The 19338-nt window shown below is 46.4% G+C and overlaps 2 protein-coding genes across 9 annotated transcripts in view; one reads left to right on the forward strand and one right to left on the reverse strand.

The window, feature by feature from the left end:
- ITSN2 (intersectin 2) overlaps nucleotides 1-6705 on the forward strand; it is a 164364-nt gene extending 157659 nt beyond the window's left edge. For 5 of the 6 annotated variants that reach the window (XM_059893512.1, XM_059893515.1, XM_059893513.1 and 2 more), the window contains 6 exons: nucleotides 285-500; nucleotides 1060-1181; nucleotides 1914-1996; nucleotides 4622-4705; nucleotides 5155-5328; nucleotides 5837-6705. In XM_059893512.1, the coding sequence (XP_059749495.1) occupies nucleotides 285-500; nucleotides 1060-1181; nucleotides 1914-1996; nucleotides 4622-4705; nucleotides 5155-5328; nucleotides 5837-5994 (837 nt within the window). In that variant the 3' untranslated portion in view covers nucleotides 5995-6705. Of the gene's footprint in view, nucleotides 1-284; nucleotides 501-1059; nucleotides 1182-1605; nucleotides 1997-4621; nucleotides 4706-5154; nucleotides 5329-5836 lie in introns of those variants that run through there. The other variant, XM_059893516.1, reaches the window with a different exon arrangement.
- The window catches only part of LOC132347115 (protein FAM228B-like), a 53639-nt gene continuing 37611 nt past the window's right edge, over nucleotides 3311-19338 (reverse strand). For all 3 annotated transcript variants that reach the window (XM_059893522.1, XM_059893521.1, XM_059893520.1), the window contains exons 9-15: nucleotides 18750-18860; nucleotides 17345-17537; nucleotides 15318-15398; nucleotides 13895-13982; nucleotides 13620-13776; nucleotides 10535-10679; nucleotides 3311-4691 (exon numbers count right to left, since the gene is read on the reverse strand). In XM_059893522.1, the coding sequence (XP_059749505.1) occupies nucleotides 18788-18860 (73 nt within the window). In that variant the 3' untranslated portion in view covers nucleotides 3311-4691; nucleotides 10535-10679; nucleotides 13620-13776; ... (2 more) ...; nucleotides 17345-17537; nucleotides 18750-18787. The remainder of the gene's footprint in view (nucleotides 4692-10534; nucleotides 10680-13619; nucleotides 13777-13894; nucleotides 13983-15317; nucleotides 15399-17344; nucleotides 17538-18749; nucleotides 18861-19338) is intronic.

The following is a 19338-nucleotide window of genomic DNA, read 5'->3' on the forward strand; positions in this document are numbered from 1 at the left end:
CTGCCCATTCTTGGGTTGTCATCTTCCTGTCTCATAAAGACAGGTGTTTTGAGTTCTTTGAATTCAGCCGGTAGAATCAGTATTCTGTGGTTTTGTAAGTAATTATTTTCACTGTGCCAGTCTGAACTTTGAAGAGAAATAAATGTAAGGATCTTTTGTGTAAAAGTGAATGATTACAGCCACATTCCCACCTAGAAGGGTCTACCGCACCTCCCTCAGGTCCAGGGCACTGGCCTCGCCAGGGGTGCTGGGAGTTACAAAGTGACAGTTTCTTTCTCTTTAAGCAACTTGTTTTCAACTCCCTCACCAACTGCCTGGGGCCCCGCAAGCTCCTGCACAGCGGAAAGCTGTACAAGACCAAGAGCAACAAGGAGCTGCACGGGTTCCTCTTCAATGACTTCCTGCTTCTCACCTACATGGTCAAGCAGTTTGCTGTTTCCTCGGGCTCGGAGAAACTTTTCAGCTCTAAGTCCAACGCTCAGTTCAAAATGTATAAAATGGTAAGTGTAACGTTCCTGGCAGTAGCATCAAGAGCACAACGAGGTGTTTCCTTTAAGGACCTCCTTCCCAGCCTGAGCCTTTCCTGTCCTCATGGGACTCTCTCCACCTGCCTCCAGACGGCTCACGCTTCCTTTGTCACTCCCCAGGGAAGAAGGCTAGTGTGGCTGGGCCTTCACTGCCCTCTGACAGCCACCAGCTGGATTCCAGCTTCCTTCCCAGCAAACACGATGTGTGATCCTGCCTCCATCCACGTTCAGCATCGGGTCTCTCCGTAAAACCAAGGCTGACACGAAGGGTCAAGTGTCAGTGCCTGGAGGAGAGACCCTGTCACGTGAGCTGTCACAGACACTCGGAGCTCCTGTCCCCACTTTAGTAACATCTGATCTACCCTAGATATTTACTTTCACGAAACAGAGGCAGTTTCTTTTCTCCTAAGTAAAGGACTCTGGAAGCTGGACCCCTCTACAAGGCTCTTCAGAACAGACAGTTCTCTGGATGTGGGAGGGAGGAGTGTTCTGACCCATTTCACAGCCTGTGTTTTGGCCCTAATTCTTTCAGCCCATTTTCCTGAATGAAGCCTTGGTGAAACTGCCCACAGACCCTTCCAGCGATGAACCTGTCTTCCACATTTCTCACATTGACCGGGTCTACACCCTCCGGACAGACAACGTTAATGAGAGGTCAGTCCTGACCACGCGTGACCTGCCTTGGGGCCTAGGAGAAAGCCCGACCTCTCCCTCCGCCGTAAACCCACCTCCAGCCCGTGCTCACGCCCTACTCATTCCCCCCTCCACCACAGTCCCACTGGCAGGCCTCGGTTTAGACGTGCCAGGTTACCGCAAACGCCTCTAACACACTTCCCTGCTTCCAGCCTCTCCTCGGGATCTTCTGAAGTGGGAGAGCCAACACCTCACTTTCTACTGCAATCCCTCAGGGACAGTCTGTTCTCCTTCGCCTGCTCTCTGGGGCTGTCCCGTGCCTCTGGGTCTCAGTCCCACCCCTGCACTCCAGCCGGATTGTCTGCCCTCCCCCACTGCCCTCTGCATGGGTGCCTTCCTCCCTCCCTGCCTGGCCAGCCACGTGTCCTCTGTCCTCTGGGTGTAGCTCCTCCTCCGCTGTGTGCACAGCTCTCTGTGCAATAGAACCTGTCATTTGTCGTGCTGAGCTGCCATTGCATCTTCCATCTCTGTGCGCCCAGCACCTGACAAGTGCCTGGTGCCGTCAAGAACTTTCTAGAAATTCTCAAGCTTGATCCTCAATTAGCAAACAAGTCCTTCAGTTGAATTACTGTGAAGTCTATGATTGGGAACTTCTCAAAGCCAAGGTTAGCGAGCACAGAGCTCTGGGGCTCCTGGTGGACCTGTAAGACGTGTGAGAAATCTGCCCGATGGCGCTCTCTGCTTCTCCTCCAGGACGGCCTGGGTCCAGAAGATCAAGGCGGCATCTGAGCAGTACATCGACACTGAAAAGAAGAAACGGGAGAAGGCTTATCAAGGTAGTCGGGGGTGCCTGGGAGGGTTGGAACCAGCCACCAGGGGGCCCTGGGCACTGGGCGGGGTCCCGGCTTCAGGGCACAGGCTGCTGCTCCTGCAGTGAGGGGATAAACAGGGACAGCCTGAAAGACCAGACTTGCCGCGAGCGAGCTCGGCAGAGCCCGCTGGCCTCCTGCAGGCGTTTCAAACCTCCTGGGGGCCTCCCTGAGCCCTCCCCCCACTGCCCCCTACACAGACGGGGGTCATCCAGTGCGAGCCCTGGGACCTCCCTTCTCTCTGTGGCAAAGTCTCTGTCCCTCCGCCCCACACACGCTCTTCACTCCTGTTTCCAGGAGGAGGGGTCTGTCCTTTGCATAACCAGCCCCGCCTCTGCTTGGTCCATTTTGCTCCATCAAACTTCACTTCTACGGCCTGTTTCCCCTCAGCTCATCCACACTCTGCTCCTCCTCCCCCCCCACCCAGCCTCTACCCCAGCCCTCCTCCAGGTCCAGCCAGCCTCCCTCTCCAAGCACTGGGGCCGGGACCCCACACTCAGAACCCTTCACCCCGCTTGCTGTCCCATCACTGTGCGAATGGCTTGCTCACACGACGTCAGTGACCACCCCCAACAACTTGGCTCGCTTTCCCCAACAGCAGGAAATTGAGGCCCCTCCCTCCCCCGGACCCCATGACACCCCTGAGGGTCCTTCTAACCATCAGATCTTCTTTCATCATCTCCTTCCTAGCTCTGCTTCCTCCCACCGTACCCCGGGAGTTCTGAGCCTCTCTCCCTAATGTCACCCCAGCTTCAGCGGTCACAGCTGGCCTGCTGTCCCTGCAGCCCCTGCTCTCCCCTGCACCACTCCTCCCATGGGATTAACCTCCTTCCAGAAGTAGCTCCTCCCGAGAATCTCAGTGGACGGTAGTTATTGTCCTTGGGCGCACACTGGAAATGTGCTCTCTGACCACTCCCTTCCCCCCGCATCTCTAGATAGTTGCTGAGTCCCTCATGTTCTCTCCATGGTTCTCTTCCCCATATGCATAGTCTTGTCCTCTCCTGGTGGCACAGCCCTATTAAGAGCCTCCAGTCTCCCACCAGGCTATGGCACGAGGCCCTTCCCTGACCAGAGTCCTCCCACTTAGGTTCCTGGCTGCTGGAGTTGCAGCTCTTTGTTTTTTAACTCAGGTTTCCCTTATTTTGTTATATACTCCTGAAAGGTACGTGTAAATTGGCTTTTGCTAATTGAATCTTATCTTAATGGTACTTTAAAGGCATGCTATTGAAAAATCAATGATTGAATCTTTTCAGAAAGCATATAATGATCTAATTGGTCGAAGATAAATCAAAGTTTTTCTTTATTAGTTTTGCTTAACACCATTATCTGTACATATTGTTATGCACTTTCCATGTGTTCCATTCTTTATTTCTTACTCTGTGCCAGGCCCTGTGCTAGGCTTAACTGGGCCTACAAAATGAATATGGCCCAGCCCTGCCTTCAAGGGGAACTGAATGCAAGTGCCTGCTGGGCGGGTGGGCACATACAAGGGGTGGGCCACTTCTCACAGAGAAGGTTCTACTTGCCCTGAGCTTTGAAAAGTCAGTAGCTCACCAAGCAGCTTTTCTGTTAGTTTTTAAACCCCTAAGGGCAAACCCTGCTTAACTAACTTTATAGTTACCAAGATAATCTGAGTTCACTAACTCATTTCTCTCCATATTAAAAGTGTTTCTGAGTACCTCCTTAAATAGAATAAGGTCTTAAGTAAAAGTTTATAAGCTAAAGTGTTTACATGTAATTGGAATTATGGTGAGCAGTTAAGAAAGTAGACTTTGAGGACTTCCCTGGTGGTCCAGTCCACTTCCACTGCAGGGGGCACGGGTTCAATCCCTGGTTGGGGAACTAAGATCCCACATACCACGCAGCACAGCCAAAAAAAATAATAATTAAAAATAAATTCTAAAAAAAGAACGTGGCCTTTGGTATCTGATGTTTTAAGTTTTGACTTTGCCATTTAGAAGCTCTGTGACATAAGCATGTTATAGTCATTTCTAAGACTCAGTTTTCTCATATATGACAATGGCAGTTATAAAGAGCTACCTTGTAGAGTAAATGTGCAGTTTACATAATGTAACTTATGTAAAAGTCGAGCACATGCCTAACACAAAGTAAGTATCCAATAAATATTAGCTGCTTTTAAGTGCTGAATGAATATAATGTATGATGATGTTATTACTATTACTTCTTGCTAGGCAGTTGAGGGGTTAATACAAGGATGAGTAAACAATCTGTGCTGTGCCATGGCCCCTCCTGACAGAGGGGATGGACTGACACAGAAGTTCAGACCCAGCAGGCTATGGGATGCACAGAGGAGGGAAGGGATCCGGGAGGCGAGATTGGACCTGCATGTTGAAGGATGTGTAGGATGCAGATGGGCAGAGATGGTGGCGAGGTACCCCAGCAGGCGACACAGCCTGGGCCAAGTCACAGAGCCGCCAGATGCTGCCAGGCCCAGTTCAGTGGCAGGTGAGGCTGAGGAGTGCTGGCGCTGGTCAGAAAGACAGACTGTGAGTATCTACAGCTTAGCGTCATCACTGTGCTGTCTGCATTCTCAGAGAAGAAATTAACATCACTCGTCTTCCTCTTTTGTAGCTCGCTCTCAAAAGTCTTCAGGCATCGGGCGTCTGATGGTGCATGTCATTGAAGCTACAGAACTAAAAGCCTGTAAACCAAATGGTAAATGCTTCTTTCATTCAACTGGTGTGGTAACTACCCTGCTCTTTGCTGATGACTCTTCTGAACATTGAATAATGGGACACTTTTAAAAAGTCAGTATTTCCAGTGCCTCTAAAATGGTTATTGGACCAATATTATCATCACGCTAGTTTCCCAGTAAATACCGATGCCTCCTTCCTCAGTGCTTCTGAGTGGAGAACGCAGGAAGCAAGCTGCACTGACACATGCTCATGGGGAGCAGCCCTGGCGTCCGAGCCCCCACAGTCAGTCCCTCCCCAGGTTTATGATGCTGTCAGCACTGGGAACAGAGACCACAAGGCAGATGCAGACCCTCAGGCAGTGACCCCTGCGGCCATGGTCGAGAGAGAAACATCTGTTTAGATCCTGCTTCTGCTCAAAGGAGGCCCTACTGTCACATGCCACATGTATACTGGTTTGTTTTTGTTCAGGAAAGAGCAATCCATACTGTGAAATCAGCATGGGCTCCCAGAGCTACACCACCAGAACCCTTCAGGACACACTAAATCCCAAGTGGAATTTTAACTGCCAGTTCTTTATTAAGGATCTTTATCAGGATGTGCTGTGTCTTACCATGTTCGACAGAGACCAGTTTTCACCAGATGGTAAAGTATAACTCGGGGGGTGGGGGCGGGGATATGAAGTTTCCCCCGTACTCTAGGATCTGGGGTCTGGAAGCAGGGTGCTCAGCCTTGTTTTCACCCCAAGACACCTAAGGGCAGTGACACAGGCCATGGTCCTCAGCAGCTCTCAGTGGCTGCAGGTGGGGTACCTTCTCAGGGGAAAGGGGGGTGGCCTCAGGTGTGTTTCTGGTCTTTGACCCCAGTCACCCCTGCTTACCTAATGGAAACGCTGTGCTCCTGGCACCTACTGAATGGGTGAGCCATTCCCTGACCAAGGAGGCTCGGCTTCCCAGCAGTCTGAGTCTCCCTCACACAAACCCCTTGTTCTGCATCCGTCCACTCACAGTATCCAACAGCCATTCACCAAAAGAAGCTACTTGTTTTGAATTTGAAAGTTTTATATGAATCCTGTTTCAGACACTCCTTCTGTGATAGTTTTTTTTAACAGTTTTTTAACAAGACTTTTGACTCTCACTTGTCTATTCACCAGATTTCCTGGGTCGCACTGAAGTTCCAGTGGCAAAAATTCGAACAGAACAGGAAAGCAAAGGCCCTACAACCCGCCGACTCCTGCTGCATGAGGTCCCCACTGGGGAGGTCTGGGTCCGCTTTGACCTGCAGCTTTTTGAGCAAAAAACCGTCCTGTAGGGGCCTTAGGGATCTGCTCACTAGGCTGGGGCTGGAGAAGATAGCCGGTGCTGTCCCTGAGCTGGCGGAGCGTCACGCCGCTTCATCCATCACAAGGCCACGCGTGCTGGGGCCTCTATTTTATTGCACACTAAATGGCTAGCAATCTATGCAAACATGACCTTCCCTATAAATAAACCAAACCCCATAGCACAGTGCCTTGTATTAGTGTTAACATGTTCGGCTGTGTTTAGATGCCAGGATTTCCATTTTCAGGGCTATAAAAAGTATTATGTGGAAATGAGGCATCAGACCACCAGACGTTACCACTTGGTTGAATGTGTCCACTGTGGGTGGTTTGGGTGACGCTGTAACCATTCCACACCACGTGACCTCCGCTGGGTCACAGCCACTCAGGAGGTGAAGGACTGGGAAGAAATGCTGCAGCCTCAGCGTGGGAACAGCCTGATGATTACGGAAATAGTGTCCACTTGTGCACTGAATAAAAACAGAACTTGATCATTTTATTCCTGATTAGATTTTATCATTCTCTGCTGAGACAATATAGTTTGAAATCTAAGGGGAAAAGCTTGATTTACTTTAAATACTGTGAACTCTAATGATGCGGAAAATATTTTTCAACGTTAATTTTCTGAAGTATAAATTATTTATGTAAATTCCTTGTTTTTGCATGTCATAGGACATGCATCTTTAAGCTTTATCATTGCCAATATGTACAGAAAGAATAAAAATATAAGTTTATGAATGTAACTTCAAAGCCTGACTGATTTACTTTCTATGTGAAAGGCTTTTAAAAGGTAATTTCAGGGGTTGCTTGTAATGAATCCAAATCTCCTTTCTGCACTAGTGAGAAAAACCAAGGACAGAATGTAGCAGGGGAGTAGTCAGGAGACCCCAGAGCCTCGTCTTGACTGACTGCCATTGACTTGCTCTGTGACTCTGGTCACTTGACCTACTGTTTCTGGGGCTTGGTTTCTTTGATGGCTAGAATGGATGATCTCTGTGGGAGCTAGAGCGTTCCCTTTTGAGTGCCTCTGTTTGCCTGGCTGAGTAGACACCTCAGGGGTAGCTTAGCCGTGAAGAAAATGCACAACTATTAAAGATCATCAACAGGTCCCTCAGCCCCTCCAGCTCCAGAAGCACCTGTCTCCCTCCCCCTGCCCCTGTGCTGTCAGAGACACATCCACACCTGTCAGAGCTGTTTACTCAGCCTCTGGATTTTGAAATGTGAACTCTGTCTTGAACACTGATAAAAATAAGGTCTTTCTTACGCACTAAATCCTTGGGTTAATGAGTACAACTGGGAAAAGATCTGCCTTTTGGAAGGAAGGAATCACACAGGCTGCAGAAGCCCTGATTTCTCAGGGAGCAGGTGTTCTCTAGCAGCTAGAAGGAAAGATTCAAATGTCCCCCCACCATAGCCCCTGTTTCTGCCTAAACATAATCACTGGACAAAGAAAAACTGGAAAACAATTCAGAATATTCAAGGAAAAAAAATCCATCATTCCAGGTATTGACCCTGGGCACTGATGGGCTAAAACACAGACCTAAAAGAAATATGCCCGTGTCAAAGGAAGAGACACTCAATATCCGAACCCAGACAACTAAGAATGTTGCTCAATTTAGGGAAAGTCTGGCTGCTCAGGCTCAGGCTCAGCCGCACCGAGCAAAGCAAACTGCTGATCTTCTACAGGGTTCTGAGACCCGAGCTGTGTTGGTTACGGAGGCAGCTGTGGGCTGATGTTCACAAGTCTGCCTCTGACCAGCTGACTTTCAAAGCATACAGCTGCCACTGATGGGTCAGGCTTAAAACCAGTCCTGGGGTTACCTGTGACAACAGCTATAGGATAAGCCTTTCCTGGGACTGTGGGACTTCCTCACTGGGATGAACTGTGGCTAGTGCCATGTCTCCATGTCTAGATATGTTAGCGTTCTTGTGGGACTTAGGACAGAGGAGACTGCAAGAGGTGAGTCAGACAACTACGAAGTTACAGAGGATAGTTAATGGCAGTGCTTCCAGCAACTCCAGTCACCCCCTTTGATGGAGGAACATGGCACTGCTCCTTAAGAAATCACATTCTCTCCTGACAAAAACGGGAGCCTGATTTCTGAAGGGCGAGGAAGGGACTACCTTACACTACCTACCCCTCCGGGGGAAGGACTGAGTGGCTGGAGGAGGGCCCAGCAGGCCCCTCCTGTGCTCTACAGGATCAGGGTGCCCAGGCGGGCAAGCGGGACAGCTCCACCCTCTGAAAGGGGACCCAAATTCTGAGCAGTCTAACATCACAAAGTCTGAGTGGCTTCGAGGAGAGCGTGCGCCCTGGTGAATAACCGTGTGCTTTGGCACCAGAGGGACTGGACGTGGGATAGAGAACACCGCCACTTTCAAACCGTGCAGCTGACCTGGAGCAAGTTACCAAACCTCTGAGCTTTGTGTAATGGGAGGTGATAATACTACCTTGCTGGGAAATTTTTTAAATGAATACACAGTGCCTCACAGAGTTCCTGATTGACAAGGAGAGCTCAATAAACAGCAACTTATTATTTGGATAATTCCTCAATTTAGGGAAAGTCTGGCTGGTCAGGCTGAGCTGCACTGAGCAAAGCAAACTGCTGATCTTCTACTTTCTATTTCTTTCTTCTGTTTTTCCACTTCTGGAGAGAAAAAATGTTGGCAGCATTTTAACTGTTGTAGAGACACTGCAAAGTAAAGGTCAGCAAAGCTTTGTTACAAACAGCCCCTTATGGGGCGCAGTTACGGGGGTGGCCAGGTGCCGCCCCAGGACCTCTGCTGTCATCACTCTTCCTTCCACGGGCTGTGACCCCCGCCTCTGCTGGCCTTCCCCAGCTGCCCAGGATCTGGGTCTGGGCCGTCTGGTTCCTAAAACCTATTGACAGAAGAGCTGAGCGTAGGGTGGGGAAGAGGGGCTCACGGGACAGGGAGGAACTTCCCAGCTGATTCCAACTGACACTCATCTTCCAGGCAGCTTCCCAGCCAGCCCTCCCCTCACCTTAGCCTCACTCTGTCTGGGGTCTGCACCTCTCAGACAGGGCTTCCCGTGTCTCTGGACTCCACACAGCACTAACTTTCTGTGGCGTGGCAGAGGTGACCAGCTGTCCATGAGACGCCAGCTCTCCCTGCCACTGTGCTCTGAGCAGCAGGGACTACTCTTCCCAGCACCCCCTGCCCCCTGCAGTTAGGGGCCGCCTTGTGACTTGGTCCTGGGGGCCCACCTACACCCCCAGGGCAGACCTCCTCCATGACCTCTTCCCTTTTCAGGGTGACAGGAATGAGTTCCTGGGGCAAGCTTGGCAGCCAAGTGCTGGAGATGAGAAATGTTCCTTCAGCCAGGCGCCCGAAAGACTGCATGAAAGAGGGACGGCCTGCCAACCTGCTGACCCACCAGCTCTGGTACGGGAGCAAAAAATAAACTTCCAGTGTACGTAACCCACACTCCACTTTCTGATCTCTTGGGAGCAACAGTTAGGCTGCCCTACCGTAAGGGCCTGGCTGACCACAGTCACGTTCAAACCTGACTGAGGGGCTGGCTCCCCGTGCTCTCAGATAGAATTACGCTCAGAGGTAACTTACCACATAAGAGGCATCCGTTTCTCTCTGGACAGACAGGAGAACAACGGGACTGGGTAGGAGTTGGGTCACAAAATACCTATCTAACAAGGTTTTCAAGCTAGAGAGAAGGACAGCCCCCCACGCTTTGTGTGTGGTGGAGGGAAGGAGCCAGGCTGGTGAGTGAAAGGAGAGACGCAAAAATCTACAGTTCGCTCAGAATGGCAGGCACCCACTACCTACCAAGTGCCCGAAGCCTTCCCTGGAAGCGTCCTAACCCTCAGGCTTTAGGGTACAGGGTGTGGGAGAGAGGATGGAAGGGGAAATAGACCGTGAGCTGTCAGCTGTGCCAACCGGGGTGTGAGCTCTAGGTAGGAAATCTGTGCGTGGAAATTTCCTTCATGTAAAGGCCTTTCATATATATAAACTATCATTTTGCCCTAATTTTTTTTTCGTATAAATTTCATTTCAAAAGATTCCCACCTACTGTGACCAAACTATGGAGAACAAAATTTTTGGTCTGGTTTGGATGTAATAAGCAGTAAATGGTAGGAAAATGGCAGGAGAGCAAAAACTCAGAAAAAAAGAGCTGAGGATATCTTAGAGGGAAGATCCCCTCTGGCCACGTTTTCCCTCACCTTATGAAGGGCACAATCTGTCCCCCAGAAGTGGGGTCCAGGGTCCCACAATCTCCTTTCTCAGTGTCTTCACCCAAGGCTCTCCTGCTGAAGGGTGCCTGTCCATGCAGCAGTACTGAGCCCAGAAGAGACCCCACCACTTCTGCATGAAATAAATCCTCCTTCTGGCTCCTCTCTCTCTCACTCCCTTCTTTGGCTACTACTGCCTGTTCTGCCCTCGGAGTCTGTCCGAGAGTAAGGGATTTATCAATGGATTCTGGACTCTGCTTGCTATCTGTCGGATGTTACACAACTCTGCCATCCCAGCCCTGTTCCCCCCCAGATCTCTGCTCACCAGACTCTTCTTTTCATGCTTTTTACTCTCCTGGCCAAGCTTCGAGGAATAAAACTGCCTTTCAAAAACAGTCTGACTTAGGTCACTAGTCGTTTTCTCTTTATCAGGCAGATATTTTTCTTCTGCACAGACAAGTTTTTCAGGACTGCAAAGAAAAGCAGAAAAAATTTATCTTAACTCAGTATAAACAGAATTGTACCATTCAATAACTGTCTGAAAATTAAGTTAATGAACTCAACACTCACTTTATGAAAAAGAGAGACTGAGAAAACATCACTTGGTAGCTGTCAATCAATCAGTCTGCCCCACCCACACCTCTGCTGATGCCACTCTTAGGCAGTAAGTCATATGACCGTCTCAGGCTGTGGCTGAGGCACCTGGCCCAGAGCCTCAGTCCCTAGAGTTGTAACTGGGACAGAGGGGCTCCAAGCAGCCTTAGAGGGCTCAGAGCAGAAAGGCAGGACCAGGGCACCCATTTTCCAGGACATGCACAAGAAAGCAGAGAAAGAGAAAGGAAGCAGGTTCACAAAGAGAAGCTATGACGAATGCCACATAGTCCCAAAGAGGAAAGGACTGGCCTCGTGGTCCCTCAAGTGGCCTATCTTCCTGACTGCTATGGTCTGAATGTTTGTGTCCCCCCAAAATTCAGATGTTGAAACACAACCCCCAATGTGATGTTATTAGGAGGTGAGGCATTTGGGAGGTGATTAGGTCATGAGGGCAGAGACCTCATAAATGGGATTAGTGACCTTATAAAACAGGCCTAAGAGAGTTCCCTCACCCCTTCCACAGTGTGAACCAGAAAGCAGGTCCTTACCAGACACTGAATCTGCCGGCACCTTGATCTTGGATTTCCCTGCCTCCACAACTGAGAGAAATATATTTCTGTCATTTATAAGCCACCCAGTCTCGTATCCTGTTATAGCAGCCTGAACAGACAGAGACACTGACTGTGGCTTCCATGACAGACTGATGCTTTCTAACATACCCAGGCCCCCTTGCCTTTTTTTTTAACTTGAGAAGGACTCTGCTTTTTGTAATCAAACTGTCTCTAACATAGCCACCTTGCTCTTAAGTCCTTTTCTTACTTTATTGAACAGCCACCTGAGGCACCTCCAGGAGTGTCCTCTCAGAATGTTTCCCAGGGCTGTCTCCACTCCTGCCCTGGGAAGCCCAGGCCCATCTAGAGAAATCACCTCCTCCTTCATTCCTCCATTCCTTCCTTCCTTCCTTCCTTCCTTCCTTCCTTCATTCATTCATCCCACAAGCATTTACTCATCATCTACAATGTTCCAGCTAAGTGCTGGGAGCACCAAGATAAGTTAGCAGCCCCTGCCCTCAAGGGGCTTCCTGCAGAGGCCAGAGGCAAGAGGCAAATGGGGGAGGTAGAGGTACATCATCGTGTGATAATCCTCTCAAGTGCTGACTTGACCCAGATATTTCTGTGCTTTAGTATATTACTTTTCTTTGGGGAGTGGGGATTTTTTAGAAGAAGCCAGAAACGGTGGCAGGGCTCAGAGGGCACCTTATGTGCTATGTTGAGTCTGGACATTATTGGAAGGGTTATGGGAAGCTACTGAAGGGTTTTCTGTTGGGGAGGGGTGATCACTTCAAAAAGATGGAGAGGTAGAGAGTCCATCAGAAGAGACAGACCCAAGGGCAGAATACCAGTTAAGGAGCTATGACCATCTATAAAGGCTGAGGAGCCAGAGAAGGGAGATGAGGAAATAAAGCAATATAAAGTCTTTGTCTTGTTAGGGGATGGGGAGTTATATAATTATTGACATTTAAATAAAAATATTTGTGAAAATTGATAAAGAAACCATGAAACCAGAAATAGAACATAAAACTTCCAGATCACAAGAAAACAGAAACAAAGTAGTGTTGTTCATTCCAGCAAAACTCAGGATGGGGGATAAAAAGGAAACACCAAGAAAACACAACAGGACTTTTTCTTTTTTTTCTTTCTCTTTCTCTCTTTTTTTCTCTGTTTTTTTTTTTTTTTTTTTTGGAGAATTTAGAAGTCTGCACAGACTAACATTCCTGCTGCAAAAACTAGAGAAAAATAAAAAGAATTCACCTCCTCCCAGCCCCACAAAATTCATATTTTAAAGTCTTTGGACAGCAGTGTAAACAATTCCAGAGAGGAAAGAGCCCTTCCAGAATGAGCTGGCAATCTCTGGCTACTCTGTGCCCTGGGAGCTTTGGCCAACATCAGGTAGCAGGGACTGACTCCTCCATGCCCCCGGCATACCTTTGGTGGATCTTTCCTCCCAGGCCTGGTGCTGTCCTGGAAGGTGAGTAGTCAACCTTGTTCTGAACACCACCCCACCCTGGGGAGGGGGGAGTCAAACAAGGGCACTTGAAATAGGTCCCTCCAGGCCCTGAGTATAGACAGCCTTCCCCAAAACCCATCTGAAAAAGAACCAAATAAAACGCTAGAACTATAAAAATAAAACAATTGAAAATAAGAACTCAGTGGGTGGGTTTAACAACAGATTATTAGATACAACTGAAGAGATAATTAGTAAAAATACCTAGTATCAAATATGGGGCAACAAAAAGGATGGGAAATACACAAGAAAGGGTAAAAGACAGGGAGTACAATGAGAAAATGTAAAATACGTTTAACTGGAGTACCAGAAACAAAGTAGAGAGAGAATATGGCAGAGGTAACAATCAAAGAGAAAATGAATGAGAACTTCCCAGAACTGATTGAAGATATCACTTTACAGATACAAAAAGACCCATGAATCCTGAGTAGGATAAATAAAAAGAAATCCGCATCTAGAAACATCATGGAAAGCTACTAAAATCAAAGACAACAAGAAAATCTTAAAGGCATCAAGAGAAAAAGACAATTATCTTCAAAGGAACAACAGTAGGATGGGCAATTGAAAGAGCAAAAGACAGGGGGATATAATATATGTTGAAAGAAAATATCTGCCAACCTAACATTCTTAATCCTGTGAGAACAGCCTTTAAGAATGAAAGTAAAATCTTGAAAAGGCTACATACTGTGTGATTCCAAATATATGACGTTCTGTAAAAGGCAAAACTATGGACACAGCAAAAAGACCTTTACCTGCATTTGCTACGAGTTTTGCTTCCCACAGGCCTTGCAGAAGCTTTGGGCTGCTCTTTTGGAACCACTCTGTGGAGACTGAACGTCAGCTGGGGCAATCTGGCATACTGCCTGGCCTTCTCTAGTTCTTTAAATTCTTTTAAGGTACATCATTTTCCTACAGGAAGATAAAAATCTAAATCAACACTCTTAAAGTCAACTCCAGTCACTCTTGGGGTAGGAAATCACTTGACAATTGAAGTCTCTAAAGACAAAGCCCCATGATCACAAAGTACCCGTCTTGTACTGAAAAACAGCCCTCTGCTCTTCATCCAACTCTTGCTGTCTTCTAAACAGAGGATCACAGAACGGTGGGACCGTAACCTGCGAGAAAATGACTCTTTGAGGACCCAAGTACAGTTTGTATTAAGCATTTTAAATCTGTCTGAAGCATTCGAGTGTGGCCTTACTCTACACCAACTTGGCTGAGAATAAGGACCCAGGAATAACGTCATACAGAGCAAGGGAAGCGTAAATGCCAGCTGCCTCACACTAGGATATTTCACTGAGCCTTAAGTGGCTGAATGGAGCAAGGGCCACCCAAAGAGAAGACACATACTCCTGTTCAGAGTTCTACAGTATCACTGCATCAGTCAACAAATATCTGCTAATGCCACCATGTGCTGCATCCCAGCAAGGTCCTGTCCTTGGGGATCTCTCAGTCTAGAACAGACAAGTCATAGACAACGACCACCTTGTCATGAGAGGCGTCAGCTCGGGTGCTTTAGGAGCACAAGGCAGAGCCCTAAGCCGGCTTGGGAGGAAGAGCGCCCCCTTGGGGGCTGACCACTGGTCTCTAAGGGCCCGTGAGAACCGCGGGGCAGGAGAACATCAGTGTGCTGAGGGTCAGGGACCAGCTACAGAGGTCGTGGAGGAAGGTGATTTTCTCCTCCCCCATCCTAAGTATAGGCTTTAGACAGAGGGACTATTTCCCCTTGTTTACTTCCCCACACACCTGACCTTGACCCAATGCTATTTGCAAGGACAACATCCACTGAATGAGGAGACAGCATAATGACTGCCCAACACAATACAGTGAGTCCCCCAGAGCCAAAAGAACCTTCCTATCTTCACAACCATGATCTGCCTTGGTTTCCGGGAGAAGCAAAATAAACCACTTTTGTCTTCAGAGCCACACACATTTTTTTAATGAATAGTATTATCAGATGGTCACTTTTGCTACACAGGAGTAAAAAACCTGAAACCTACATCTCAAAATTTTAACGCCTATATTGTCGGTTTAAAATGTGAAGACTCATTCCAAGTTCAACTACTGGCTCCCTGGGCGGCCTTTCTTGCATCCCTCCTTTCACCTCCCCTAGAAAGAAGCTCTCCCTGTGCTGGTTCTGTGACACTCTCGTCACACTCACTGCCCACTTATCTTCCCCTACCTCCTGGGCTTCCAGTTTGCTGAATGTGAGTGGATGGATGAATGAATGAATGGATGAATTATCACACACATGCAAGTGCCTTTTTCACAATGTCAATTCCCAAGTAGTCGAAATTACTTTGGGTTCCTAATCTAAAACTCAGAGGAAATGCTTTTGTGAATTTTTTTTAAATGAATGCAGAATAACTATGAGACTTCTAAAATGACCAGGTTTTCCCCAACCCCAGAGCTTCTAAGAATAAATAGGTAAAAGTAAGAAACTTACTTACCTTTCCATAATTTGAGTCCTTTTTTGTCATATAAAAAGGACTGTATACTTCAGGATCATAAAAGTCTCCAAATATAATTTCCTTTAAAAAAAAAAAGTACACTTAAGAGCAAAGCATTACATTTAAACGTGTTTCTGCAAGATTCAAAAAAGCCAAATACTTTATTCCATTTCTTATATAAAATCATAGATTCAAAGGGTTGGAAGAAACCTCAGAAGTAACTGAGATTGCAGTGAGTCCACCACCTTCTGGGAGAAGTAATCATCCAGCTTTAGTCTCAAGTCGTCCACTAGCCTTGTCTGAGAACCTTCTGCTGCATTAGGCAGTACTCTCTTGGTCATTCTAACCACCAGAAAGCTTGTCCTTAAGACAGAGCTGAAGTCTGCCTTGTCACTGCCAGTTCTCCCCGTGAAGCAACACAAAACACATCTACCCTTCATCCACATGTCAGCCTTTTACAATATGTACTAAAGGTTTCATTTCCCCTTGTATCATCTCTGCCTTGGGCTAAATATGCTGTACTTCTTTCCACTTTTCCTCCTGTGAAGTGCTGTCCAGCTCCACCCTCTTCTAAAGGTTCTGTAACTGGTGACTATCCCCAGGTGGACAGGTTAGGCCTGATGCTTCCCACTGGAAGCACTGCCTCTCAATACAGCCTAAGAGCTCAGATGGTTTCTTGGAAGCCAGCTCACATGGCTGACTCACACTGAATTTACTGTCATTTTAAATCTCTTGGACTTCAACGCATGGCTTTTCTAAGGCATGGCTTCCCCATCCTACACTTGTGTGATCACATTTCTGGGCATACTTGTAAGACGTTGCACTTTGGTTTCAAAGTGACCTGGATTCAACCTTGAGCTCTGTCTCTTAGGGCATTTAGGAAGAAGTAGTTAACATACACATCCAGAAATTTTGCTCAGTAAATATACCTAAATGCTCTAACATTCCAGTCAAACTACTCTAGATCTCTGCTAAATACCTGGAAATTTAGGTAGGCCTTAATTTCAAAAGAGGGTCCTGATCTCAAAGTTAAAATAGAAAAATCTTCCATAGAAGAAGCCAAAATTTTGTTCTTGTTTTGTAAAACCAAACTGAATAACAGAGGGTATAAACTGGTGATCCCTTCACCTAATGGTTGGCTAAATCAACAGCCATGGAAACCACTTCTCCTTCGCCCACAACCTATTAGAGAGATTGGAAAGGGACACACTCTTTCCTGGCTCTGCTTTTAGCTAGGACTTGGGGTGTGACCCAGTTATGGCCAATGAGACCTTAGGGGAAATCTGCTAGGAGCTTCTGGGGACTCTTTCTGCTTCCTGATCAAAGGATGAGATGAGGTGTTAAGAAAAGGACCCCCTGGCATCATTTCTCACCCTTTCTTCCTGCCTTGAACACAGACCTAATACCTGGAGCTGTAAGCAACCAAATGTGCTTTCAAATGTGAGGGTGACGGGCATAAACTGAAAATATTCAGGATAGCAGAATAGAACAACAGGAAAAAACCTGGATAACTAATGACATTGTTATGCTGCCAGAACCCACCATGAGACCACCTATCCCTCTATTTCTTATTAACGAATAAATGTTCTTATGGTTTAAGCCACTGTTATTCTATTAACATTTACCTAAAAGTATTCCTGATAAATCTGGTTCCAAATCAACACTTCTATTCCCTCTACCTGGAATTTCAGGTCTAAAAATGCAGTAGGTTGTATTACAGTTCCATGAATTCATCTTAGATACAAAAATAAATTTGAGACTCTTTGCATCAATGAAAATGCTGACCCAACTTTTCAAATAATGCTTCATTAAAAAAAAAACTCTCATGGGGTTTCCCTGGCGGTCCAGTGGTGAAGACTCCGCGCTTGCACTGCAAGGGGCACGGGTTCCATCCCTGGCTGGGAAACTAAGATCCCACATGCTACATGTCTTGTGGCATGGCCAAAATAAATAAATAAAATAAATAAAAATAAAAACCCCATGCTCCAGTGATTCTAAAGCTGCCAAAAAAAAAAAAATTCTCATACCGTTTTATTTGTGTGCTTTAAAAAATATTCAGAATTCTCTTGTTTTGTGTTTTCCAACCCTTTATATGAAATTACTTTTTCCATAATTCTCTGCTGAAGAGGCTTTGCAACATTTTCAGTCCATTTTTTATGTAACAACTCTTTTCTTCTTTCCTTAAAAACATCCAGATGCTGAAAATACGGTATCCAATCTCTAAGGAAGTGATACAAACAAGGAAAACAAATTATTAAGAAGTTTTCCATTTATTTTCATTTGAATAAGTGGTGGGGGGGGAACACTTGTTCCCACTCCTAAGCTCTCAGCACATTCAGGCTGCAAAGTCATAGAATAAGATATTTGAAGAACAGTATAAATTTCAGAAAGAGAACCTGAGAGCACAGAGCAGAAAGAACCCATGAACAGTTCTACACCACAACTGTGCCTCCAGATTAAACCACATCCAAACCACTCCTAACTCAGAAAACTCCTGCTTCTTTTTAAGAATTCAAAGCATTCCCTGGTCACCATTCCATGTCTCCAGCCTTCATCATCAGTAAAGACTGTGATAAAAGTGGTAGAAAAAGCACTAGACTTGCGTCAGCACCTCTCTCTCTCTGACTCTTTTATAAAGGAGGGTAAACCCACCTACCTCTTTTGATGCTCAAATGAGAATATATGTAAACTTCCTTTATAAATTATAAGTCACAGTACAAATGTTAAGGTATTATATACCAAATTTCAATCCCTCTCACTGAGATGAAAACCTCCTTAAATTTATTAATTCCGGGCTTCCCTGGTGGCGCAGTAGTTGAGAATCTGCCTGCCAATGCAGGGGACACGGGTTCGAGCCCTGGTCTGGGAAGATCCCACATGCCGCGGAGCAACTGGGCCCCTGAGCCACAACTACTGAGCCTGCGCGTCTGGAGCCTGTGCTCCGCAACAAGAGAGGCCGCGACAGTGAGTAGCCCCCGCTTGCCGCAACTAGAGAAAGCCCTCGCACAGAAACGAAGACCCAACACAGCCAAAAATAAATAAATAAATAAATAAATTAGGAAAAAAAAATTATTAATTCCATAGTGACAATCAGTACTGATTGGTCATTATCCTTAAATACTAATTCATCTCTCGTGGCTTTACATATTCCCACTGTGATGTGGGAACATATGAGAGAGAGGTAAATTTTAGGAAAGAATTTCTATTCAGTACCAGGACAAAGATGGGGAGCAGTTAGAACAATCTCTCAGATCCCGTAAGGATAGATCTGGGACTCCCTACCTCTTAGTGATTCTGCAAGGATATGGCACAATCTCAGATCTATGTAGTATGAATGGATGATTCAGAGGAGGTTCATTCTCCCAGAAAAATGAATCTCTCTAACATGGTAACATCCTCTTGGCCACACTGCTCTGTATCACTCTTGCTTACCTAGAACACACTTGGAATCCATTCTCTGTAGCCAACTCTTAGCTTCGCAACATAATTTTCTCTAAATAATATCGCGTATACAGCTTCATCAATGTCTTCTCTAGCCAATGCCTAAAATTACAGAATTAAATATAAGCATTTAGATCCTGAAGAAACAAAGCAGTGACAAAACTCAGTGTATTTTACCAATAGTCTGAGTGTAAATCTAACATCTGTACCTCAAAACATATTTTGTAACTTTTTATTACGGAAATTTTCAAACACAATTCTCCATGAACCCATCACCCAGGTTCAACCATGATCAACTCAGAGCTGATCTTATTTCATCCAAATCCTTACTCACTCCCCTGCCCCCCACCCAGATTATTTTGAATCACATCCCTTACATCACACCATTATTTTTAAAGTACCAAGAAAGCTTACTAATTAAAGGGATCCTCTATAAAATGAAGCCTCTTTATAGGCAGTCTGTAGGTATGTTTTAAAAGCCCTTGAAGTTTCCTGACTTCTGCTAGGTCTCTTTATAAGTTAAAACCTATTTATAAGTCAAAACTACAGAAGTTTGATTTAGTTCAACGGGTCCAGAGCC

This window comes from Balaenoptera ricei, chromosome 13 (genome assembly GCF_028023285.1).
Source record: "Balaenoptera ricei isolate mBalRic1 chromosome 13, mBalRic1.hap2, whole genome shotgun sequence".
Taxonomy (NCBI): Eukaryota; Metazoa; Chordata; class Mammalia; order Artiodactyla; family Balaenopteridae; genus Balaenoptera; species Balaenoptera ricei.